General features: G+C 39.6%; 1 protein-coding gene and 1 long non-coding RNA gene across 2 annotated transcripts; one reads left to right on the top strand and one right to left on the bottom strand.

The window, feature by feature from the left end:
* Positions 1–14,065, bottom strand: LOC134476366 (uncharacterized). Its single transcript, XR_010047936.1, has 3 exons — positions 13,930–14,065; positions 4,353–4,431; positions 1–899 (listed from the first exon to the last, which is right to left on the bottom strand). It is a non-coding gene; the product is annotated as an uncharacterized LOC134476366 (long non-coding RNA).
* Positions 13,941–25,601, top strand: Arrdc4 (arrestin domain containing 4). Its single transcript, XM_003475267.5, has 8 exons — positions 13,941–14,332; positions 17,636–17,702; positions 17,906–18,053; positions 19,940–20,042; positions 21,005–21,261; positions 21,773–21,935; positions 22,442–22,596; positions 22,953–25,601. Exons 1-8 carry the CDS (start codon positions 14,080–14,082, stop codon positions 23,007–23,009), a joined length of 1,203 nt encoding a protein of 400 aa, XP_003475315.1. The 5' UTR covers positions 13,941–14,079; the 3' UTR covers positions 23,010–25,601.
* The last annotated feature ends 792 nt before the right edge of the window (positions 25,602–26,393 follow it).

Below are 26,393 nucleotides of genomic sequence, written 5' to 3'. Positions count from 1 at the left end.
TTTCATTACTGAGTTTATTGATAGTAATAGTGCTACTGTTAATAATTTAGTACATCAACAAATTCCAGGCCTGAGTCTGTAAGACTCAGGGACATGTAAGTCACCAAGTCACAGTCACAGGGCTAAAACTGGCCTATGTGGCACTGACTGGCTGCCAAAGGTAGCCACCTGGGAAGCAAGAGGAAGGTTCACAGGTGAACACCGGTCACTGTGCATCACATCTCCTCAGTCCATATGAGTTGCGCCAGGAGTAGCAGGGTCAGAGTCAGAACTCAGAAGAAGAGAGGAAAGAACCCTCTATGCTTCAAGGCTGGGCTCCAGCATCACCAGAGCATGGGAGAACAACATCTGGATTTGAAAAGAAACAAAATATCCAAGCAATCACAGACTGATGTCCACCAAACATCCAGAGTTTTGTTCACACCATGATGGCTTGGATGTCAGTCCCACTCCATCCACAGAAGACAGCAAGTTTGCATCACGTGGCTAAGGCTTGCTGAAGGCAGATAGGTGAGCTGTTTCATACTCACAGAGATCACCTCACCTCCCCCGGTAGGTAAAGGGACACAGTGAGGAGCTGACATAAGTCCTGGTGTTCCAGATAGAAATGGGGCTGATAGGCTGAACCAAGAGCCATTGTCTGAGATGTTAAACCCATGTCACCAGGGTGTCGCTGTTCCTTTCCCAGCACCATGGCAGACACAGCTGAAGGGTTCAGTACTATCACTGGCCACCAGCTTCAGCATCATTATCAACAAAATGCTGCAGACACTCACAGCTCACAGTGGTCCTCAGAGGATTCCAGAATCTCCATTTTAACAAGATTTACACACTTCACATATTTCCATTTAAGAAATTTTGTTAGAGGAAGACAGATCTTTTGCAAATGAGACAGGGACCTAGAGATGGAGAAAGGAGAAGGAGGATAAAAAGGAAGTAGCATGTTAATTTCATAAGCTTTCTCCCTATAATAAATGTAAACATTGGGCACTACACACACGTACTAACAAAAAGAAAAATGTTCTGCTAGGTTGTCCTTATCTTCTGGTGAGACTTAATGGGAATCGAAACCTATTTCCTCACCAACTCAGGTTTAAAATGCATGGCTGTTATCTTCGAAATAATTGCTCAGGTTATCAGAAATAGGAATAAAGAGAAAAACAGTAAAACAGAACACCACATTGGATTTCAAAGACAAGACAGAAGGAAATCTCCCACTGTTGCTATTTATTAAATTCCTATCATCATTTTGAAAACCTATATAGGTATTGTTGCTCTTTGTTGTTGTTATTGTTGTCATATTGCTTTTGCTGTGGTTGTTGTTTTATTTGTTTGCTTCTTGATTTTTCTGTTTCTCTGTTCTGTTCTTTTTCCTTTTACTCTTCAAAATAAAATAATAAAATGCATGAATGTCAAGAGGCACCAAGACATTGAAAAAGTAATCAGAAAGTCCCTTAGTGACCTGTGATATCTGTTTGGTTCCCATTGCACCACAACTACGACCATCCCAGCCAGGGGAAACACAGGGTTGGAAGGAAACACGTTAAGCTTCCTAGAAAGTGAAACAGAAACCTGGAGTTCAAACATGAACAAACTTCCCATCTGACTCTTGAGTCTCATGACTGTTTCATCACTGTTTGCCCATCTCCATGTGTTTCACAACTCGATGTGTGGTTTGGAGAAGATCAAGCTCAGTTAGCTGTGCTAAGTAAGGCACCCAAGGAAAGGTGTCTCTCCCTAAGTCAGAATGCAGGTGGGAGCTGCTCCACTCCCCTGGATCCTAGTGGCCCTGGTGGCCAGTGCAGTGACAGGGTGCAGGAACAATAAGAGAAAAGTGAATGTTTAGAGAAGTACTCAGGGTCTGTGAACCTTCTCTTGAAAAAGCTACATATATGCCTTTGTGTGGGCACGAATTGTCTTAAATTGAGTGTTCAGTTGGTAGTTCCTAAAAGATCTGCTGTCTGTGGCTTCCTATGATTAGCTTCTGGAATGGATGAATCTGTTCAGTCTTTTAATCCTACCTCCTCCTAATGTGGAGGCACACACGTCCTCAAAATCTGTCATGCATTTCAAGAGTTATGGAATCCCTAAGAACTACATGAATCATAGGTTAAGAAATCATCATTGGCACTTTTCTTTTACTTTTAGTTCTTCTTTGAAGCTATTCATTTTAGCCTGATCATATCACTGTTTCTACACAAATAAGGCTTGTCAGATTGTATTCCATTGATTCAAAACAATGAAAACTAATCTCTCTGAAACCAAGTGTGTCGAACCATGGTCCTCACTCTGTACACTGGACACATTTCTATCCTGAAAACTCTAAGTAGTCTAATTGAATCTAATAGCAGTCTAATAAGTGTTATGGGCACTTTGCCCTAAGATAGATCTTAATTAAGCGATAATCATTACTCCGTCTCCCCCTGCCTGATCCCTCTTGGCACCTCCTCGAAGAGGCTGTTAACACCAAGACTTCAAAGTGGTGATAAAGCAGATCTTCTTTTTGTACTTTTTTTACTCAGGTGCAATCCCGTCCCGATTATCAAACCTGGAAAAATACTATAAATTACCCAAGTTTAATCAACATCTGTTAATGAGCTATAAACTCTTTCTCCACCTTGTTTTATATGAAACTGGATGGGGAAAGACCAGTGGCCTCGCTTGCAATGCCGGCTGTCTTTCAACACTTGTGGTGAGAAGTTCCAGTTGAGTCATATGGTGTTAAATTGGGGATCAGTATCACAAAGGTGTGCATTTATAACTTCCTCTCATCCCTATGAGCACATCATTTCCACATTCATTATAAAAGAAGATGGATTTTCCCATTATTTTTTGAGACAGGGTGTTATTCTGCAGTTTAGGCTGGTCTTGAACTCACTTTGTAGCCCAGACTGGCCTCAACCTCACAGCAATCTACCTGCCTCAGCCTCCCAAGTGCTGGGATTACAGGTGTGCATCACTTCACCTGGCTGGATTTTCCCATTTAATCCTTAGAGTAAGTTACTTCTTTGAAAATCATTTAGTAATAAATTTAAAACTCATGGATTTTGGCAACAGATTTGATGACTGTTGATAGCTAGTCTTAAAACTAGATTTCGCAGTTAATTATGCTTACTGACTTCTATTTTTTGTTTTTGTTTTCTTTTGTTCTTTACCCAAGGACAGCTATTGGTGAATGGTTAGCATCTGGTTTTTCTTCCAGAATGGTTAAATTAACCACTGATCTGGAGCTGGATATAATTTGGAAAAAGTATCCTCACAAAATGTTTCTTTGATAAAGACGTTAGTTCTTACACTGCAGTTTGTTCGTATGTCCCTTTAATTTAAAGAACTTGTAGTTCAGACTCAACATTATAATAATCAGCTCATTCTCCCTTGTTAACCTAACCTAACTGCATCTCTTTTATGCTTAAGTTTAGTTTATAAGTGAAAAAGATCTTTTTAACCTGCTCTAAAGAGAAGAGTGATATTGGGCCCAGTACAACTGCTGTGTCTTTGTTTTTCCATGTCACCTTTGCTTGAGGTTAAGGCAAGATACCAAGGCTGCAGTCAGAGCTCATTATGTCTCAGTAAAGCAGTGTCTTGTGCTACTCAGTTTCATGAAAGTTACTTGGTTATGAATGAATGTCTTCGATGGCTACCTTGGGTCCTTATTACAGAGCTGCATGGAAAATAATCTGATTATATCTTTAAAACACAAAATTCATTAGCTCAAAATTCTGAAATTCTTGTTGTACACAGAATACACAAAGTCACCTTTAAATAGTGTCATCACAAAATGCAGTTTTCTCTAAGCCAATAACATACATTGCTTCTCTATTTCCCAATGAGAAGGTCTCTCTCACCCTGAGAAACCAGGAAAACTGCCAAGAATGCCACGATTCCTGGCCACTGTTACATGAAATTTCACAGCCCATGAAATTCCGGATGTTGCATGTTTTCACTTAAATCTTCAAGTGCAGTCCGATTTGAGGAACCTGAGGCTTCAAGGGTAGCTTGTCCTGCATCACACCACCAAGAAAGGGCAAGGCCAGGACCCTGAGCCAGGCCTATCACACTAAAAGTCCATCTCCACCACCACCTTCTTGTCAACAAGAGCAAAGGCCTCCATTTGTTGAGCACCTGATGTATACCAGACACTTTTTATGCAGTATGCATTTAATATGATAGGGACACAAACAAAGACGGCACTAGCATCTGAAGTCTGGTGAGCTGGGCCTTTCCTCAGTTCCACACTGGAAGTGCTACAAGCCTGGGAACTAAAGCCTCCGTAGTTTGCACTGCTGCTGTGCCCTTCATCTGTAAACAGACCTTCTTTTCACATCCTTCTGAAGTTCACATTACACACCCACCTCAACAGTGGCCGGGTGTCCAATCATCCTGGTAGTGACACGGGTACCTGTCTGGCTTAATGCTGTTCTCTTGTGAGGCCTAATGGATGCAAGCACAAGAAAGTTCAAATAAGAAAAAGGGAACTGAAGTATCGATTTAATAGCTTGATGTCTAATATTCCCTACGTTGCTGTGATCTACTTGACCCTTGAGAAAAACCTCAGGAAGCTCTGTGTTCAAGTCCAGTGTTCTGAAAGATGGGCTGAGGATACAGGAGCTCCGTACAAAAGGCCACACTTCTCCTCTTCACAGCAACAACTAACCCCAAAACACCAAAGAGAACAATCATCTCAGTCCAAAATAGGGAGGGAAAGTTATAAAGTAATGGCAGAAATGAATAGAAAAAGACAAAGTTTTATCGAAGAATTTAAAAGTCCCTGGGTAGAAAAAAAATCAGTCTTTAAAAATACTCTTTCTCCATAATTTTATGGGTAAATGCAACATTTTCCCAATTCTAATAAAATATTCAGGTTTTTAAATGAAAACCTGACAAATTAGTTCTGAAATTCTAGGTGATAAAGCATAGAAAAATTAAATGTTTATGAGTTTCAGTGATGCTTGCCTTAGTAGTTATCAAAACACACTACAGGAAAAGAAGCAATAAACAAAAATGTGGTGCAGTGTAGGAACACAGATCAGTATAAAAGAAAAATATTTTACAAACTATGATTTATGTCAACTCGTTATATAATAAAAGTGAATATTTTGCTTAGTAAATAAAAAGGTTATTCAATAAATTATGTTGGAAGGATTGTTGATCTATTGGGAGAAAATAATGAAAGATTTTTTTTCACAAGATGTTCAGACTATGAAAGATCGTTGAGCTTAAAATCACAAATGTACTAGAAGGAAATACTGACAAAGTACAGCAAGGCCTTCTGATTCTTTTTAAATGTTGGTATAAGATAAACGATTGGTAAATATACCAATATTAAGTGAATATACATATAATTCAGTTAAAGGAACAGTATCTGTAAAACAGAAAAATTAAAAGATGGGAAAAATATTTACCATCTGTAACACCAAGTTTCAATATCCAGAATCCACTAAAAATACCAAAAAATCAGTGATCACAAGGAAAAAATAGAGACAAAAAATGGGTTGTCATTTCACAAAGATACAGACTACTGTGAAAATATGCTAAGCTTCACTAGTATCTCCTTATATCCACAAAAAAGTTCATTGAAACCATTTTTTTGTGTTTTTGATTGGCAAAAAGTGTAGCCTGGTATATATAGCCAGGGAATTTAAATATTAGTTCATGTATTTTTAGTGAGGTTATAATCTTTTCAGAGGGTTATTTGACAGTTGTCTTAGTCACTTTTTACTTCGTCGCTGAGACAAAATACCTGAAGTCCAAACTGGGGAAAGGAAAGGTTTATTTCTTACAGTTTTTGGAGGTTTCAGCCCACACTCAGTTGGCTCCAAGACAGGCGGGCATGGCTGGACCGCAGTTCATGGCGGCAGCCCACAGCGAGCCCGAACCAGCAAAAAGAGAGACACACCTTCTTCCTGCCATTACATCACATCCTGGCTCCACCCCTATGTGGGTGGAGCACTGACACCATCAATCCAAGCACTAGACAATGAACCATCACAAATGAACAATGCAAAGTCATGAGGCCTGGGGGACACAAAGATAAACCATGACAACAGCCTATTAATAGTAAAACTGGTATATCCTCTGACCTTGCAATTATGCTCAGTTTCCCCATCTAGGGGAAACAATCATAAGTATATACAAACAGGCTTACATAAGAGTGTTTAATATTTATTATTGTTGTTGTTATCAGCAGAAGTAGTAGTGGCAGTATTATGCCCAAATCTAAATATAAATCACTATCAGTGAGACTATGATTTTATGAATAATAGTGTGGTTATAGAGTATAAAACTATGTTACTTTTTTGGGGGTTGTACTGGGAATCGAACTCAAGACCACACACTTTCCAGGTAGGCACTGTGCCATTGAGCTATAACCCTGGCCCCCCTGTGTTACTCTTAAAAGCTATGAGGCTGATTTTTATATACTGATAGAAAGCCCTACATAGTTTGAAGTAAAGAAAAGTAAAGTGCAGAACATGAGTATGGCACTAAATGTGTGTGTTAAAAACAAATACATAAAACAATGTAGGATGTATCTGATATAATACATAAAAACACACAACTATAAGTTCCTAAATGCACATGTGTCTGTAAATGCATTCACTAAGCTAAGAACAATGGCTATTACTTCAGAACAACCAAAACCAACCATTACTTCAGAACTGGTGTGGAATGGTTTGAATGGTATCAAATCACATGTTCATCTGCTCTTTGTCATGTGTCTGCCTATCAGGTCCCCAGGTTTGCAATCTCTGGACCTCCCTTCAAGATTTTAAAATTGCGATAATCTCTATCATTGTTTTGATAATTTTATTCCTTAATTCAATCAGAAATTTTTGTGATACTAATACTTGCAAGGAGAGTTTTTCCTGAGTCAGTTATCACCTGGAAATTTCAATTGAAATGGACCCTCAGAGGGATATTAAGAAGCAATCATGTGGAACAAATAAGGTTTGGCCACACATGAACTTTTCTCATTGATTTGATATTCACTATAGATCTAATTATATTTAAGACCCTTGTCACTTACCTTACCTCTCTTAGTTTCATGTTTGCTTGCTCAGTGCAGTTATGGCAACGTAATCTATTAATTCATTCACAGAAACTCTTTTCTCTCTCTGCCTATTTATTATAATTGTACAATTACATTACTTATGTGTAAACCATGAAATAAGAAGCTTGGACCTTTTCTACCAATCAGAACATTGCTAGCAAAAGAATCCTGTGTCCTTATATTATTCCCTGTCCCACCATCGAAATGGAAAATCAAACAAAAATTGCCTAGTGTTTGGCAATTTGGGTGGTAGGTTCACTGCTCATCTCATTTCCTCAAACCTAGACATCTTTCCTATGTTTTCTTGTTTCCTTCCAAATCCCAACCCAAAAAGAAAAAAGAAAAAAAAAGAAGCAGCACATTTAAGTTATTTCCTCTTCAGCTGCCACAAACCACTTTTGGAAGATGTGGAGAGTAAATTTAGGCACGCGGATATTCTCATACAGGACTACTTCCATTCACTGGTTACTAACCCAGACTGCATCACCCCAGGGTCAATGAGGCATACATATGGAAACCCTAGGGCAATTGGTTATTCTTTCCAGGAATTAAAATCAGTTCATTCTTATTCTTTCCCCTTCAACCTCAGAGGCAGTACAGACCAAGAAGAGGGTATGAAACTTTCATCTGGGCCACACCACAGCTTAGATATATAATACGAAGCAAAGTATGCGGTCCATCTAGGCACACCGTGGACTCTTCGTGTGTAACCTTGGACTTCTGTATCTCAGGACGCCCTTCCACAGGCTTCTTGGGAGTTGGATGGAGACTAAACAACTGGCCTGGGCTACAGTACATGTTTGATAAAGGGGAGTGCTGCTTTCTTTCTAAAGGTATTATTTTGGTGAATTTTATTTGTGATTATAAAACTGTAAAACGAGAATTAGGACCATAAATGAATTTTAAATATTAGCAAGTATATAGGTATAGTCTCTCAGTTAAATCATAGATATGCACAAATACAAATTAAATTCCTAAAATAAAGAATGCCTAGGCAATAACAAGATGAGTATATGTGTAATATAAAAATATAGTGAGTTTTAGGTACTTATGCAGCAATTTCATTACATTTTTGAGATCTGAAATATTAGGAAAGATAAATTAGGATTTCTACTAGTGGACAATCAGAGGTCATATCCAAATCTCTCAAAATAATAACAGCAACTATCTGAGCATTAGCAAGAGCAGGTGATTTGTGGAAAGAGGTAAAAAAAAATTGAAGAACAATTCTAACAAGACTGAGTACTGTGGAGACTTTTCTCTTTTATCTCTTTTATCTCCTGGCCTTGAGCTACCCAAGACCACAAGAATCAAAAACTCAAGGAAAAAAATCCATCTTTAAGTCAAATACCCAGGGAAATGAGTATTTGTAAAATTTTGAAACAATTCTGTATTTGTTAATAAAATTTTAGTTCGGAATAATTTTATGTCAAATGATTAGCTACAAAGATGTATGAGTGATCCTGCATACTGTACGTCCAATGTCCTCACTCGTAGTCCCTCACTTGTAACGTTACCATCTTGTATTTGCAGGTTCTTTTGAGGAAACTAACCGCACCCAGCTGGTACACTATTATTAACTAAAACCCAGATCGCATTTTGGTTGACTGTTGTTTTTTTCATTTGATAGTGTTTCTCTGATTCACAATATCATATTTAATCATCATGTCTGGTTAGATGTCTCTGATCTGTGATAGTTTATCAGTCTTTCCTTGGTTTTCATGGCCTTCAGAGTTTTGAGGAATGATTCTTGAGTATTTTGTAAAAAATCTTTTAGGTTAGATTTGCTGGAGGTTTTCCTCATTTTCCCCTGGAGTTATGGATTTCAGGAAAGAATAACACATTATTTTGGAGGCAAATTCTATTGATAAAACTTATCAATAATGGTAACCTTCATCACCCGTTTGAAATACAGTAATAGTCATCAGATGGAAAGGAAGTTACTAAGTCTCTCACATAGTTGAGTGAAAAAAGAATCCCCTTTGCATTATTTAAAGATTTTCTCAATGAAAATTTGTCTGTCTGTATCTGTGTCTGTGTCTGTCTGTCTGTCTGTCTCTATCTTTCTGACTCTCTCTCTAGCTCCAATCCTCGAACTATTTTTCAATGACAATGGTTGTACCTAAAACCAAAGAGAAAATGTGTCTTTTTTGCTAAAGAAAATGAGATCCAGAGCATTGGTGGCAAATGTATGGACAGCGTCCTGCAGCGAGCTGTCTGTATCATCGAAAGTGCTAGAACATGAAGGGAATCCCCATTATTGCTTTCCCTCACTGCTCTACCAAATGACATGAAACCCCTCAGTTGCATATATGCCTAAAACACCTATAGATACACCAAATTTCTATCTAGAGGACAGTTAAAGGGGTTCTGGGGAGCCACAGGGAGTGGAGGAAATATCATAGAGTGAAGAAATGAAAAACAGGCTCCCTTAATTCTGAGTATGGACTCACCCAAGCCCCAGACTATGTGTGGGACAGATGGGCACCAGGAGAACAAAGGTACTGAGACTTTGACACTGAACCCAGCCACAGTCAGACAAAACCTGCAGTCTGAATATGCCAAGTTCAGCGCCTGTGGAAAGAAAAGAGCTGGCAATTTCCAGAAGCTTTCAACAGGAAAACAGCTCAAAATACTCAAACTGTTCAGGATGTAATTTAAAATTATTCAGCCTTTAAAATAAATAGTGTGACACACACACACACACACACACACACACACAATTCTCCAGGGAAATAAACAATTGGATGTCAACCTCAAGGTAACTGAGACACCGAAATTCTTTCAAAGGCCTTAAAAGACCTCTTAAGGCTATACTTATTGAGATATAGGCAGTTTTGAAATGAATGGAAAGAAAACTATTTTAGCCATAAAAATGAATCTAAAAGGGATTGGAACTGAAAATAAGATATCTGCAATAAATTTCTACTCAGTGGTCTCAATAATACAATAAAAGTGGTCAAAAAGAGTCTGTGAATTTGAATATAGATCAAGAGAAGTTTTCCAGTTTCTATAAAAGAGAAAAAATATGTTGGAAAAAAATCAGTCTCAGGGAAAATTATGAAAAGATCTAGTATTCTGGCATTCCAGCTCCAAAAAGAAAGGAGAAATAATACAATATAGAAAAAAATGTTGAAGATATATTTACAGAAAACACAAACTTGTTAAAAGACATTATTTTACATGTGGAAGAAATGAAGAAAAACTCACAAAGAATAAATTCAAAGAAAACTAAACCCATCAACATTATAATTAAGCTGCTTCAAACTAAAGTTGAAAAAAATTCTTGAAAATAGATAGAAAAAGACTTCATTCTATAGAGAGAAAAACAATTTCAAGGATTATTGAATTCTTAACAAATATCAAGGTTCTCAAAAGACAATGTGATCACGTCCATAAAAGGGTAAAGAACTGCTGACTTAAAATTCTATATCCAGTAAAAATAACCAACATTAATAGTGGCAAAATAAAAACATTCTTATATAATGGAAAACTAAGTGAATTTATTCTTACCAGCAGATTTTCTCTAAGACAAATAGTAAAGGAAATTCTCCCAACTGAAATGTTACCATGAAGGAAACTTGAGCTTCAGGAATAAACAGCATAGAAATCATAAATATCTTGATAATTATAGTGGATTGTATTTCTCTTGAGTTCAAATACATATAACTATTGAAAGCAAACACATAAATATTTTCCAGTGGAGTGCTGAATGTTTGCAAACATAACAAACATGACAATTATTACATAAAATTATTGTGGTTAATAATTTTTTCAACTGACCACAGAAAACATATAAATGAATATTCATAATAAAAGAAATAAATCTAACTAGATTACTAAAAGATGCATAAATAATCAAAATGAAGTCAAGAAAGGGAGATCAGAGAAATGTACACAAAGTATAATCAAAGTCAGTAAAAAGTCTTTTTATAAATCTACTTGAGCTGCCATAATAAAATGCCATAAACAAAACTGCTTTTTCAAAGCTCTCGAAGCTGGGAAGCCCAGGATGAAGGCACCAGAAGATTTGGAGTCTAGTATCAGCCCTCTTCATAGATAGGACCTTCTGTGTCCTCACATAGTGGATGGCGCAAGAGGTCCCTCCAAGGCCTCTTTCTTAAGGGCATTAATCCCATTCACGATGTTTCTGCCCTTAGGATCTAATTCACCCCAAAGCCCTCACCACCTAACACCATTGCTTGGGATGTTAAGATTTCAATATATAAATTCTAGGGGGACACAAAGTAATCAGGTCCCAACCCCAACCTTACTAAAAACTACATTGTATGCAAATGGTCTAAGCACAACAATTCAAACACAGGGATTGTCAGACTGAACTTTTATGAATAACTCTTCTGTGCTACCATACTAACATTAGCTCATCTTAAATATGCACATACAAGTGGAATTTTATCTGAGTATGGTGGGTCTCCATGTAGATTGCTTTCTTTCAAGTTGTAAAATATTTTTGGATTATTGAACCATACTTTTTAATGCCTGATAGAGACATCTCCTCTCTGAGGCAAACCTGGCCAGACTTGCTGAAGCCTCTCCAAAGGCTCTACCTCTTGCCTACTGGAAAGCCATCTGCCCCACTTTCTGGTCAACGCCCAGAGAAGAAATCACTGGTATAAAGGAATTGCTATTTAATGACCTACTAGTGCACATATAACTCAGATTTAGCCAATAACATGAAAGAAATGGGAACATCAGGGAAATATGTTTTTCTCTCCCAGAAGAGAGATTTTTTTCTTTTGTCTACAGATATGTCTTTGCTTCATGTCTGGAACTTCTGAGGAAGTCATATTTAGACTTGTAGTCATCATTACTGCCAGGAAGGGAGCTAGAACTCCAGAGAAGAACGATTTCAAGTCTGATGAACCATCCTTGGGTGTGCTCACTACTGAACTTCTCCTAAAGTAAACAAGAAACATATCATTTAAATTACAATTGATCACAGATTCTGTTGCCTGTAGTCAAAAGTATTAACTGACAAATAAACAAAGCACAGAATGCCATGTCTGCATTTCTATCTTTTTATTATTCTATTGCGATCATGGTCCTTTTTGTCTTTCCCAGGCACTTAACTTTGAGGTGTGTGGGTTGAAGAGTATCTTCCGGGAAACAATGCAACTATATTAAGACTCAAGAGTACTGCTCCTCTACTGCAGAACCAATAACACCACGTGGCTTGGGATTCTTTATTCAGAGTCAACACACATTTACTGAGTTCTTATTGTATACTAAGCCGTATGTTTTATACTGGAGATAAAAAGTAAATTAATAAGATTTGTTTTTCCCAGGGTGAAATCACCTAGATGCAAGTAAACACATAAGATGCATATAAACACATAAGACCAAGTTGTCATGAGAGAAAATAGGCCCAGGAAGAACATACTGGAGACTTCTTTAATAACAGGATCAGAAAATTGAGTGTCATTTTATGTAGAGCTACATTTGTGGTCCTTTCCATTCTGAGATGTCCCAAGGAAGCTTTGAATTTGAACACTGAAGCCTTATTAAAATTCCACAGTAATAATCTACACTCCAAGAAAAGTAACATTTCTTTGAGATCTTTAAAAAAATCTACATGTGAAAAACTTTTTAACTCTGTTTGTGACTAATCAATCCATCATAACAGATCGGAAATTTGGAATTGTGATACATGGAAGACTTAAAACGTTAGAAAGTCATAGCCAGATAGTAACACCTATATTAGATGTAAAATAAATGTACAAGGGTGATGGAATGAAAGATTAGGGGAAAATGTGAAACCTAGTACAGGGAAGAAATGCTGTGGGTGTGGAATATAAGTCATCAAAGAACCTGGTAATTGTCAGGGACTATGATACTGAGGTCAGGAAATAAGTTTGGGTGGGGCAGAATCCTGAGTGATAGATGCTTTATGTCTCTTTTTGGAGACATATGTGTTCACGTTCATTGGGTACAATAATTCCAAACATGTTTACAATCCATAATGATTACATGAAATACTACTCAGTCAAAAAGAAAGAAAGAAAGAAAGAAAGAAAGAAATCCTGTCATTGGCAACAACAGGGATGGCCGTTATTGTTTTAAAACAACCGAATTCATGACCTCATTTCAAGAGGGGAGAATTGGCATTTTAGCTACTTCCACCTTAGATATCCTGAGAGAAGTCTACAGGGCTATCAGACTTAGAAAGACAGCTTTCAGTCTAGTCTTCAGCTCTTACCTAGTACAGGAATTTTGAAAGCTAGGAAAGGGGGAACTCAGAAATTTGGGAGGCTAGAAGATTCCAAGAGACCCATTAAAGTTCCAAAGCAGCCAGCTCCCAGGTTCACAGGTATACATTTCTGAGTTCGCTTTTCCAAAGAATCTACTTCCTCTCCATTACTGCAGATATTATTTGAAATGCCCACCACTTGCCTCAACAACTCCAAGTTCTACTGAGAAGCCAGGGATTCCTGCTACAGTCTTCTGAAAGCTGGGAATCCCCGCCCCAGTTTGTAACCCAGGGAGTGGCCAGCACGCTGAGAGAGATCCACCCTGTTACACACCCCTCCCTGACAGATATTGTTTCCCACAGTCTGTCCACGTGGGCGCATCGCTTCACTATTGGTCTGTGCCCCGGAGGGTGCCTTGCTCCAGCCAATAAATGGCCTGTGCACGTGCACTGCTGCGTCCCCGGATTGGTCAGCACTCCTTGATCACGCACTGCCTTCCTGCGCCAGCGCGTGTAAGTGTGTGTGGAGGGGGCGCCAATGAAATGACTCAGTGGTCACACACAACCAATCGGAAAGCAGCAGGTTTCCCTGCTGACTTATGGCCGCGCGCTGGGGGTGGGCTGTCCCAGCCCCTTTCCAGCCCGGGTGAGGTTTGTTAAAGGGACAGCTTACGCTGCGCGCCCGTGCTTCGTGCCGCACCGCACCACCGGCGCTGCGGCCCTCCGCGTGCGGCAGGCGCCCGTGACAGCGGCGCCGCTGGACTCACGACCCCGGCTCCGGGCCGCTACCGACCTCGGTGGCGAAGCCGCGTCGCCTCTCAGGATGGGCGGAGAGGCGGGGTCCAGGACAGCCGTGGGGTGCGAGGGCCGCGTGAAGAGCCTGGGGCTGGTGTTCGAGGACGAGCGCAAGGGCTGCTACTCCAGCGGCGAGACGGTGGCCGGGCACGTGCTGCTGGAGGCCTGTGAGCCGGTGGCCCTGCGCGCGCTGCGCCTGGAGGCCCAAGGCCGGGCCACTGCCGCCGCCTCGCAGGTGGAGTACCTGAACGTGCGCCTGAGCCTGCGCGAGCCCGCGGCCGGTGAGCACCGGGGCCCGGGGCATCGGGAGGGTCCGAGAGGGTGGGGTGCGCCGGGCAGGGACGCCCCGGGATGGCTGAAGAGCCCAGGCTCCCCGCTGGTGAGCTGCTTAAACTGGCACCCAGCCCGGGCTTGCGGAGGCAGAGAAGCACTGGGCATCCCAGGATCTGGAACGAGCTGGGCGGTTGTCATGGAAACATAGGATTGGGAGTTTAGGGACCCAGAGATCTAGTCACTTCTAGTCTAAAGCGTGGAGGGTGGAACCAGGGATGCTGACTGTTACATAGGCCGCCACCCCTCCCATCCCAGAGCTACACAATCAGGCTTCTCTCTTCCTTCGCGATGAATTGGCAGAAAGTCGTTCTTAGGAAGAGGGAAGTAGTTCTGGACTGGATTGTTCAAAGGAAGGGTCCTTAGATTTTAACCTGGGTTCCCTCCTCTGGGAAGCAGGGGAGCTTTATCACCAGTTCTGCCACATCTAATATTACTGTCTGGTTCTCTTTTGCATCTTTTTCCTCCTTCCTCTTGGTTTTCCAAAAGGCCTGTGGAGACAAAGCTATGCGAGCACTTCCAATTACTCCTTGTTCACCTTGGTGTTTGTTCCTAGTGTAGACTTTTCTGGAAAGTAACCAAGCTGGGACCAACTATGTGGATATTGACTTAATACTACATAAAAAAATCGATTTCTTTGATAATCGTGAAAATAATGAAATCACTAAGACCAATGATTCTTAGTTCTCTCTCAGCCAGGGGTTACACTGTTTTACCTTTCTGCCTCATCAACTTTCAGCTATTAAATTTGAAAAATAAAATGCATGGTATGTAGATATGTAAAACCTTGCTGTAATTTACATGAAGTAGAATGTGGTTGTATCTTTTCCTACTGTGGAGAAACAGACTGTCCAAATCCTCCAAATATGTGATAATCTCAGTGATCCCCAAAACACAAGGAGACAAACAATATTTAGAACCAAATTTCTATTTTGATTGAACAAGAACAGTGTGGTAAATGACAATTCTTGCTACCCTTCATACTCCTCCATCAGAAGAATTTTCAGGATCACCCAGTGGCCTCCCCAGTGGTCACAGACATGAATTTTCTAGAAGGCTCCCTGGAGGAAAGGGCCATGGAAAAGAGAGGCAAACGGTTTTTGTCTAACTAGACTTCTTGAGCCCATAACTACTGAGTAAAAAGATAAAACAGGAAAACAGCTGAACATGGGATTCAAAATGAAAATCACTTTGGTAAGGTCTGCCATTGGTAAAATTACAGGTATCAGCTTGATTCACAAGCCAGGACTTGTGAATCATTCTTCATTCTAATGGAATGGACTTGTTTCTTGATTCTAATGGAATACAGCATCTAAACAAGCACAATTTGAAAATCTCAACTTGTTTTGGAATATGTCATAACAAATACTATCAACATATTTTACTTGAAATCATGGTCACTTTTAGCTGAGAGGCAATCACCTCTGATTCTGAAGTTCAGAAAAAGTAAGCCTCTTCACACAGTTATAGATTCTCGGGATCATTTAATTCTAAAACTGGGCTGTCTTTTAATCATCTAAAGAGTTTTAGAATGCTAGATTTCTGAGAAATATAATCCTGTCCCTCAGTAGTACTTTGGAATTGTCAATCTAAAAACACTATCATTGTGACTGATACTCTTCATATTTTTATTGAGGAATTGTGACACAAACACAGTACAGAACCAGAGAGTTGGTTTTGGTTCTGGGGCAACACTAGCCCTGTGACCTTAGGCCAGTCCCTTACCCCGTCACTCTTCCCAGCCCACCTTTGTCTCTGAAATAGTCTGGTGGATCCCAGGGCTCTTGAAAACCTTTAATTAGAGCTTTGGCGTAAGACCATCAGCAAATGAAAGGTCTCACTCTTACATTGTAGTTCTCTGTGCAAGACAGAAGTAACAAGCCCTGGGAACAGAGACCCAAATGGGTAGAAGGTCCGGCTTGTGAACGTTTGTAATTGAAAACAATTTAATTTTTATTCCAGATGTTAAAACCCATGTTTATCAGTTAGCTCAAATTGTTTTGTTTCATAATTCAGCATAGTTGAAGGTCCCATTTTAAGTGATATAACTCCTGTGCTCGCTTGTTTTCTGCGTGAAAGGGGAACTTCATCTTTTTTCTAGTTCTGTCCCTCTTAGTAATCTGGGACAGTGTTATTCTCAACAGGCCTAACAATGCTTCCTCATGCTGGTCATTTCATCTAAGCCCCTTCCCGTTCAGCCCTGTTATAGTGCACAGGTGCTCAAGGTGCCAGGCACACCCTATCTTCCTGGATACTCAGGGTTTGGTTTTGTTTTGTTTTTTGGGGTTTTGTTTTGTTTTGTTTTGTTTTGTTTTGTAATGGATAAAACAGAAACCTTCCTTTAGTGTCTGGTAACCAGGCAAATCTCCAAGAAAAATCTCACAAGAAAGAGATGGTAGTCTTAAGTCTAAGGATGAAACACAGGACAAATTTATAAATATTTCAGGAGCCACCTGACCAGTGTGGGAAGCACTGTGTCTACTTTGGATCTGAGCTAAACAAAGTGTTTGGGTACATTCATCAGAGGTTCTAGTTCCCCTGATCTTACAGAGTCCATCCACACCCTCCGTTAGGCCTTCTTACAGTCAATGTTAAGCCTGTACATGAAATAAAGCCAAGATGGCATCCCAGAGCACAGGAGAGGTCAAGATCTTGCTTGGTGAATCCCAAACTGACTTCCCCTCCCCGCAATCCTGTTAAACTTGGTAAAACTCAAGGATAGATACCTGACTCTTGTTTAATAGCTTGTCTTGTTGGTTTGGCTGTTTTGTATTATACCCACTGTTAATAATTACAATTTTTTTGCCCAAAAATACATAGTAAGGTTTTATGGTACATCCAAAATAAATTTCTGTTGCTAAATTAGTTTTCATTCAATTTAATGTTTCCAAGCCTTTTAGTATAATAGAATGGGGTATAAACAATTTGTTTTATATGTGCATATATACAGATTTCCACACATGTATTGTCTATGTGTGTTGGTGCCCTGGGGTCTAGTACTTTATGATAGTACTTGCATAATTGGTCATTTGTGTGTGTGTGTGTGTGTGTGTGTGTGCGTGTGTGTGTGTACATATACATATGTAAAAAAGTTTCTTACTCAGTACTATACATGTATTTAGTGAATTTTTGAAGTATACTGCATTTTATAGCCCTGAAAACCTCCTTTAAAAATAGGACTTAGGTTATGAAAAGTTTTGATGCTACTACTAACCTTAGTCACAAAGTCACAATAAAAAAAATCTCTTTTATAGGTGAAGGAGTCGTTTTATTGCAACCTGGAAAACATGAATTTCCATTTCGCTTCCAACTTCCTTCTGAGTAAGTGCAGCTCTACGGTTTTGTGACTTTCTTTCCCTCAATTATCTTCTGCCTGTGAAGTCCGCACTTTGATTCTGAATAGCTGCCACTACAGACATGCCTGCTTCCTCTTGTGTTTTCAACCTAAGCCCACCTTTTAAACCAGGCTTTTTTGGCTTTGTTGGGAAATGCACTCATAAATGAATGTCTCTTGTTTGTTCCAGACCTTTGGTGACCTCCTTTACAGGGAAATACGGAAGGATTCAGTACTGTGTGAGGGCAGTTTTAGAACGCCCCAGGGTCCCTGACCAGAGTGTTAAACGGGAGCTCCAGGTTGTCAGTCACATCGATGTCAACACACCTGCATTACTGGTAAGTTCCTCCTTTTGTTCTTCCTGCTCCGTCTCTTGTCTCATTCCCTTCCTCCTGCTTTCACTAGTAATGTCTATACTTAGCAAGTTTAGGGGCAGTCTGCCCTGTCGCTTTTTGATGGCTTTGAAAAATACAATCTTGTAACCCATAGGCATTCACTATAAATATGTGATTCTAGGTTGGCCAAATTACAAATTGTGTGTGTTAATACTGTTGATTATGTCCCTGCCGTTCAGGGCTGCCTTTGCCAAAAAGTTACACAGGCTTGAAATGCATTAATAAGGCTTAATAACAATAATGCCCACACAGACAGTAGTTACTTTACCAGAGTGGCCACATTCACAGGACCGTGGTATTCTAAACCCCTCAATAATAGCAGGTTGAGGAGCAGTAATTATGGAAGAGTATTAATCATGCTCAGCCTGTTATTGAGGCTCGGGCCATTATGCTATGTATCCTTCCATTCTGCATGTCATTTTCTAACATTAAGTAAGTACACGCAGCTGCCGCCGAGATCCTTTCACTTATCATTTCCTTATGACAGATTTGGCCACATGAAAGCATTGAACTTCTAATCATCACCAGAAATACTGTAGGCTGATAAGAAAGATCGGGCTATAAGTAACAACAGAATAGGCAAGATGGGAGCTAATGAGCTGGATTCTTTTATCTAAACCCATATTATCAAAATAATATAAAATTATACCTTGTGCTTTCATGATAGCTGTGAGGACCTAATGGTTCTTCATTTAAATATGAATGAATGATTTTTTTACTTCATAGAAAATACTTAGATCATTTAAACTTCCCATCATGACACTCACGCGACAAAGATCTATTCTTTTTTCTAGCAGTGTGTTTAAAGACAAGGAAAAAAGCCTACAGTTAGAAGTTGTTTAACTCCTATTTTCACATTAAAAAAAGAGAGAATTTACTGTAATGTTCACCTCTGCATAAAAGATAACAAATCTGCTATGGTTGCATAGTTTCTTGTGGCCCAAAATTATGAAATAGTCAGCACCAGCTCACTGGTCTGTAGCTGGAGCTTTAAAGCCTCCTTAAAACCCTTCTTGACAGAGGATGATGCTAAATGTCTGGTGTTTTAAAACTCTACTTGGAATTGCAAGATTAAATATTTCTGAAGTCTTCATAATCTTGGTGGCAAATTACTTAAAAGGATTTTGTTTTGACCAAGAAGAAATTCTAGTTACTCTTTACTGTTCTTTCCATAAAGAAAAAATAAATTGTATGTATTTGTACTTTTTCTAGAAAGTTTTGTTGCATGCAGCTAGTAAACTGAACCTCTTAAACCTGTGTCATTTTTCTTGATATTTAATATAGTAAGACACTAGAGTGAGGTATAATGTATTTAGTGTCCTCACAGATCTGTTAATAATGAATATGATGTTGCATTATTATGCAAAGTCTCCGAACCATTCCATGACTGCTTGAAATGTGTAGTGAGATTTGTAAAAATGGCTATTTGCTTATTGCATATGGGAAGTGCAAAAATAAGTAGGATATTCTGATTATTGATTTTATGTTATTTCTCTCTTCACCTGATCTGTATATAAGGTTTTTAAAAATTCTGACATGTTTTTATGTAGTGCTTTTTAAAAGGGATAGTATGTCCTTTCCTAGAAGTACAGTAACTCTAGGGTAAATAGGTTGGTATTGTACCCAGTTAAATCTGAACCTTCACCCTGGTTTCCCTAAAGAAATTCATTTCAGCACTTCGTGTTTGCAGTACGTGCCTTGCCTGATATGTCACATGGAAATATGACAGTAATTCCTGTACAGCTATTGGATGATAAGAGATGTAATTCTTAAGCTCTTTGATTCTCTAGAATGGTTTAATTAAAGTTATTTTATTTCAATTTTTCAAGACCCCTGTATTGAAAACTCAAGAAAAAATGGTTGGCTGTTGGTTTTTCACTTCTGGACCAGTCTCGCTGAGTGCCAAAATTGAAAGAAAGGGATACTGTAACGGTGAGCAACTCGTTTGAAAGTCCAAGTGAAGATTCATTTCTATTTTCTGGCTAATTTTCAGCAATTTTAAATAGTGTGTTTTGTAGTTTATACAATATAGCCTATTTTAAAACATGAATAATGAAATTCCAGTTTTAATGTAAATAATTGATATTTACATGTTTTAAGTTGATGAATAAGTTCCAGTCAGACTTTTGGTATTATTTTAGGAACAAAGATAAAATCAGAGGAGGTGGAAATACAGTACCTGCTCAATGTTGCGAAAGAATGGCTAGACTTAGAGCCTCTAGAAGACAACTGTGGTGGGAAAATACTGTTAGCACTCTGATTCCATGTTGGCCTAAATATAGAAATGTACAGACTTACAATACAAAAGATTACCAACTCCGAGCATGTTGAAGTTAAAATCCCGTGTATGGATGACCCAATTCCTGGAGTGGCTTTGGTCCCACTCGCAGGCACTGCCTTGCTGGAAATGAATGTGAGAGGAAATAGTCTGAGGGAGTGTTATAAAATTTGTATATCCCAACTATTGTTTGATATGCACCTCAGCTGTAATTCCTGAAAAGCAAAAGCTTTGCTCTGCTGTTAGGCAGATTTTGATCTGATAGGTGAGTTTGCTAATGCTGTTTATTTAACATGTAGGGCTGAATCATTTATTTATAAGCCCTACCTTAATTTATATGCATACTGATCATTTGTATGTCTTTAGAATTGTAAATGTAATATTGCTACAGTACAAAGATAAGTAATTCAACATTAGAAAATAGTACCCACTACAAATTACACTGAGTTTTCATTTATCTCACTGGGTATTTTAATATTCAGTTTCCATCAGGGCTTCTCAATTCATTGAAGTAATAGAGCAACATTTCAGCTTTAATTGGTAATGACCTTACTCCATTTTGGTAAAAGTCTTTTGAAAAGTTTCTGAATCTATCCTGTTCTTGTTTTCTTTCTAGGAGAAGCTATTCCTATTTATGCAGAAATAGAAAATTGTTCCTCTCGGCTGATCGTCCCCAAAGCGGCGATTTTCCAAACCCAGACGTACTTGGCAAGTGGAAAAACAAAGACCTTCCGGCACATGGTCGCTAACGTGCGAGGGAACCACATCGCTTCGGGGAGCACTGACGTGTGGAATGGGAAGACTTTAAAAATCCCGCCCGTCACTCCTTCCATCCTGGACTGCTGCATTATCAGAGTAGACTATTCCTTAGCGGTAAGCAAGCTCTTTTTAAAAGTAAAAATCTATAGACTGTAGTAGTGACTTGAGGCACGTTGCTGTGAGTTTCGGAGTTGATAGGTAGGAAATTGTCATTCTGTGTCACCATTACTGCCAATTGTGGACTCTATCAATGCTGGCCTCTGCGTTTACTAAAACTCTCTTTGTCTCCTGTGGAATGAAATAGAGCAGCATAAAGGGATTGTGGTATGTTTTGGGGTGTCTGTCACATGGAAGCCATGCACTTGGCTTTGTGGCATGGTGCGCAGTGCCAGCTTAGACTGACAGATGTGAAGCCCACGGATGCCTGTCACACAGTGTTCGCTGTATTTTTTGTACCCTTCATTTCATTTTTTCATTTTGATTGGTCAGGATGTCTGCATGTGTAAGCGGAGCAGGGTGGTAGTGAACAAAGGAATTCATTCCTTGCTGAAAAAGGACACTAACAGGGCAGTCGCCTGCGTGGCTGAACTCACTCTGTGCCTTTGTCCTCTCCCTGACGCGGCAGGTGTACATTCACATTCCTGGTGCTAAAAGACTGATGCTCGAGCTGCCCTTGGTCATTGGCACCATTCCATACCATGGCTTTGGCAGCAGAAACTCCAGCATTGCCAGCCAGTTCAGCATGGACATGAGCTGGCTGACGCTGACCTTGCCAGAGCAGCCTGAAGGTAAATAGCTTGGAGTCCTTTCCTATGGAGTTTTGTGCAGGAAGGAGCTAAGGACAGGACTAGAAGACAGTGAGCGCTCAGACGTGAATCTGGTACAGTTAGCCTATGAATAAAATCATGCAAACAACATCGAAAATGTAACTCACCTGGGCCACGAGGATGTTTGGTGGCAGACTCAAGAGTAAAGTCTCCTAGTGCCGATTTGTAATAGTAAAAGTATCAGAAAGAGGCAAAACGAAAGTATAGAGTACTGCGTATTTTCTGTGGCCGTATTTCAGTGATAATTGCTTGCCTAGCTGAAACACACTCCTCAGTCAGTGTTAGCCATAGTTTAAGAAAAGCAAGAGCAAAACTGTTTTTGCAGAAATGGACATAAAATCTTACCAACTAGAGAGAAAATGCCTTATTTTTATCTTCAGTTTAGCTAAATTTCTCATTTTTGAAAGTGTTCATAAAAAATCAGGTTTTGTGAGAATTTCTCAGCTGCGTCTCCATCTCTGTTTCAGCACCACCAAATTACGCCGATGTGGTGTCAGAGGAAGAATTCTCTAGACACGTTCCTCCTTACCCTCAGCCCCCAGACTGTGAGGGAGAAACGTGCTACCCGATGTTCGCCTGCATACAAGAGTTCCGGTTTCAGCCTCCCCCTCTTTACTCAGAGGTAAACAAAGCCAAAGCAAATTACACTTTTATTTTGCTATTTTCCAGTAGTTATTTGTCATCTTCCACTCATTTAAAGTGTCTGTTGCTGACTCATAATTATTAAAAATTACAAATTTGCTTTCACAGTGGCGATAGACTGTCACGGACCCTTGTAGCTTGCTTGCTGGTGTCTTCCTTGTGAGCAGTAGCATACACAGTGTCATGATTGCCTTTAAGATGTTCTGTGCGGCCTTGCAATACTTCACAGCCTCCTGGGACTTGCTAACAGACACTAGACTCTGAGCAACAAGGAGGCAGCAGAGTCATTCAGCAAATGCCACAGCAGTAATCTAATCTCAGCCTTCTTTTTCGCAGGTTGACCCACATCCTACTGATGTAGAGGATACCCAGCCTGTTTCCTTCATTCTCTGAATGAATGTATTTCAGAAATCACTGTGTGCATCATCAAATTGGAATGCTGGTTCTTTCCCCCCTGCCTTTTTGGGGGAGAGTGCAGAACGATTAAGTTAAGACATCCATGAACATCAAGACTGGCGATAACAAAGTTTAAAGATAACTAAAACTTTCTATTGGGCCAAGACAATGGTTGCGCAGGATTCTATGCTGGCCTCTGCTGCCTTTGAGAATGGGACGGCGCTGTGAGTGGTGAAGGGGAAGCGGAAGTGCTGGTGGAGGCAGAGGAAGTGAGGGAGGCCTGCTGCTCGGAGAGGAGGGATTCCGTGGAGTGGAAACCAGAGCAAGGAAGCCTCTCAGAAGGCTTTGCAAAGAGAAGCAAATGTGTGCTGAACTCACGGCAATGTGAATTTGCTTGGCAGACTTGGTTCTGAGAGTGTAGGCTCATAGGCCTGTGCACGAAAGTGGCCTACTCTAAATTCTCAGTGAGATCTTCAGGGTCCGGGGTCTTCGTGACTCCCTGTCTTATGGTCGTATCAAAGATCAAGGGTCTGGCAAGTCCCCTGTCTTAAGATCTTGGTCACATAAAATCCTAAACGGGGAATAGTTTCCACTCTTTGCATAATAGGTTAAAATATACTTTCAAAATTGGCTCTGCAGTGTTAGGAAACCTGCAAAAGCTTTCTTGTAAAGCTTGCCACTTCAAATGGGAAAGATAAATTTTAACACGAAAATGTGTTCTGTTGAAAGCTATACTTTTTGCCACTTCTAAGTACTTAAGCGGGGTGTATGTTTGGCTGTCCTCATGTCTTAACTACCTAAGGGCACAGCAGAAAAAGGAAGAGGGAAGAAATGGTTATATCTTTAGGGTGCCTTGATAACCACACAGTCACAAAAAGGCATTATCTTAACCTACCTCTTACGGGGTTATCAGATAGCTTTTTCAAAACTCTAGACCTGGTGAACCCTATTTAGATTTTCTGCTATTTATAGCAGCAGTCTTATTATCAGTTAATCTGAAATTAAACCAAGGGAAAAATCTGTAAGGTTGGCATTAAATGGAAATAGATGTATGCCTAAAGGCATTTCAAAATACATGTATACGCAGAAGGTAGAAATGCTACTTAAAAAAAAAAGGCATAAATTTGCTTTCCTGTCAAGAAGCTTAAGCAGACTGATGGCAGTCAGTCCATAATACATAGTTATCCCAATTCTTTATTAATTATATTTAAACTGTGATTTTATTGTTTTGGTGCAATATTTTGTTGTCATTTTAACCTCAGGATATTCAGACCAACAGGATTGTGTTGCTGCTCGAAGTTTCAGCAGTGTTTGTACTGTCCCCTGTCCTCTGTTCATCGTCACATGCTCATTGGCTTTTCTGTTAATCCGTTAGTGTCGTGAGCTGCAAACATTTCCGGATACTAAGGGAAAAGGAGATAAGGCTTCCCATCCTAGAAATTTTGGACCAGCTGATTCATAAGGGTTTGATACAGAAACCCTGGTGCTTCCCAGGCAGATACTGTGAGTCAGTGTGTTCACTTAGAAATAGAAAAATTCTTACACAGTTAAATTTTGTATTTAAAAATCAGTTGGCCATTTCATCAGGGGTTGTTTTCTACAAGCATTAGGTGCATGTGCGCTTTTCAATCCCTGGATGTACTTATCTCTGTAACAGTGAAACATCAGATACAAGGCTTTCATTATAAGCCACCATTTAAAATCACAGTGTATAGTGGCTATCCCAGTAATTGTGTACATTCATCACAAAATGTATTCCTTGCTTTTGTTTTTAAAGGTCTTTTACTTGTTTTGTCTGTTTGGGTTTTTTTTTTTTTTTCTTCTGTATGTCTTTTACTACATGTGTGTATTTAAATTCTGTCCAGACAGCTCATCTTCAGCTATTTCCTGACCTCAAAGCTACAGTTTTCATGCCATGTAAAGACATCATCCATGTCCATGAAACCAAAACAAAGGGGGGGGGGACTAAACAGTATGGACAGAGAAAGTTTTAATTATTTGCTTCATGTAGAAAAGAAACCACTTAAAGGAATCCTTCAGTAGGATTACTTTATTGGAGAAATTAAGAAACTTGCCCAGCAGAACTGACATTTAAGGGAATAGATCAAAGGTATCACTCGATATGCATAGGCCTGACCTTATCAATAGGTTGAAGCTGAGTACCTTTTTATACTCTAGGTAACATTTTATGAATTTGGAGAACTGCATTGGCACACAGAAAGTATGTGAATGAGAAAAAAAAATTAGCTGCTATTGTTTTCCTGTTTATTCTCCTCCTGCTCATGTTTAGTTTGGGGAAAAAAAGTGGCCTTAGAATTTTCCTTTAGATGCAAAAAGTTTGAAATTGACAATGTGCGTAGTTTGGCACACAAACTCTTCATTCCCTGGGTAAAATTTTACTTTTGGTGTTTTCATTTTGCACAATGAGAAACTCAGTAGGCAGGGAATATGTTTTTGATAAGTTAACTCTGAGAGCTCTTTTTATTTTTGTTAAAAATGTAACAGTTTAACCCACAAGAAAAAAGATTGTATTTTGTACTCTTGTTTGAACCCTGTGGGTTCCTTTTGTTAATAAAATGATTCCACTAATCCTGTGAGTCCCTGAGTCACTTTTGCTTTTGCTTAAAAGACTGATTGAAATGATCAGAGACAAGGAAAATCGGTACCAAAAAACAGAACGCTATGGCCATTCCGATCATTTTGTTCTGCTCCTGTTATCAGAAGGTGGGGTACAGCCCTAGGAACTCTGCTTACCTTTACACTGTGCTTAGTTTTCCGAGGTAATCAGTCTTTAACATCGGGGAAGAAAAGTAATTGAGATGTACAGGGAAGGCTAAGCTACAAGGTGTGATCCAAATACAGTGAATGTTTAAATTTTTAGAAAGCGTTATAGTGAAAGACGCATGACCTTATCCTTGCTCCAAATGCCTCTCCACACACATTTCAGACACACTTAGCATACTTGGCACTTTCAGAAGTTCTGGAAGTCCTCCTGAGTGGGGATGATAAGGTGTGATAAAAAATACAGTGAAGGCTGTTGTCAAGTGTCATCCAAAGAAAAGAGCGTCACAGTGTGTCCTCATTCATTTAATTCATGGGATCTTCTGGCACTGCGCTTCTGGGCCTCTCTCAAAGTCGAAGTGACCACGGGTGTCAGATGTTTTGAACTGATTCGGGGTGTGGGAACAGCCACAGCAACACAACTAAATACACAAAAGAGTTCCAGAACAGCTGCAGGAAGTGGCCAGAGTGATGGGATGAGTATGCTGGAAGGGAAGAGGGGGTTCATTTTTTTTTGTTTTGGTTTCATTTTAAGAGGTATTAATGACTGTCTTTCACAGCGTTCAATCTCATTTCATACGTTGGTCGTTGAGAAAGTAT

The sequence above is a fragment of the Cavia porcellus genome, unplaced genomic scaffold, assembly GCF_034190915.1.
Source record: "Cavia porcellus strain 051 isolate PalLab524CR breed Dunkin Hartley unplaced genomic scaffold, mCavPor4.1 scaffold_6, whole genome shotgun sequence".
NCBI lineage: Eukaryota > Metazoa > Chordata > Mammalia > Rodentia > Caviidae > Cavia > Cavia porcellus.
This window is presented reverse-complemented; position numbering and strand designations above follow the sequence as displayed.

Bases quoted from the DNA above. Each gene is read 5' to 3' on its own strand.
- Arrdc4 (XM_003475267.5), top strand. From the start codon at position 14,080: ATGGGCGGAGAGGCGGGGTCCAGGACAGCCGTGGGGTGCGAGGGCCGC. The intron at 18,054-19,939 runs GTAAGTTCCTCC...CAATTTTTCAAG, and splicing joins TCAACACACCTGCATTACTG to ACCCCTGTATTGAAAACTCA. The intron at 20,043-21,004 runs GTGAGCAACTCG...TTTTCTTTCTAG, and splicing joins AAGAAAGGGATACTGTAACG to GAGAAGCTATTCCTATTTAT.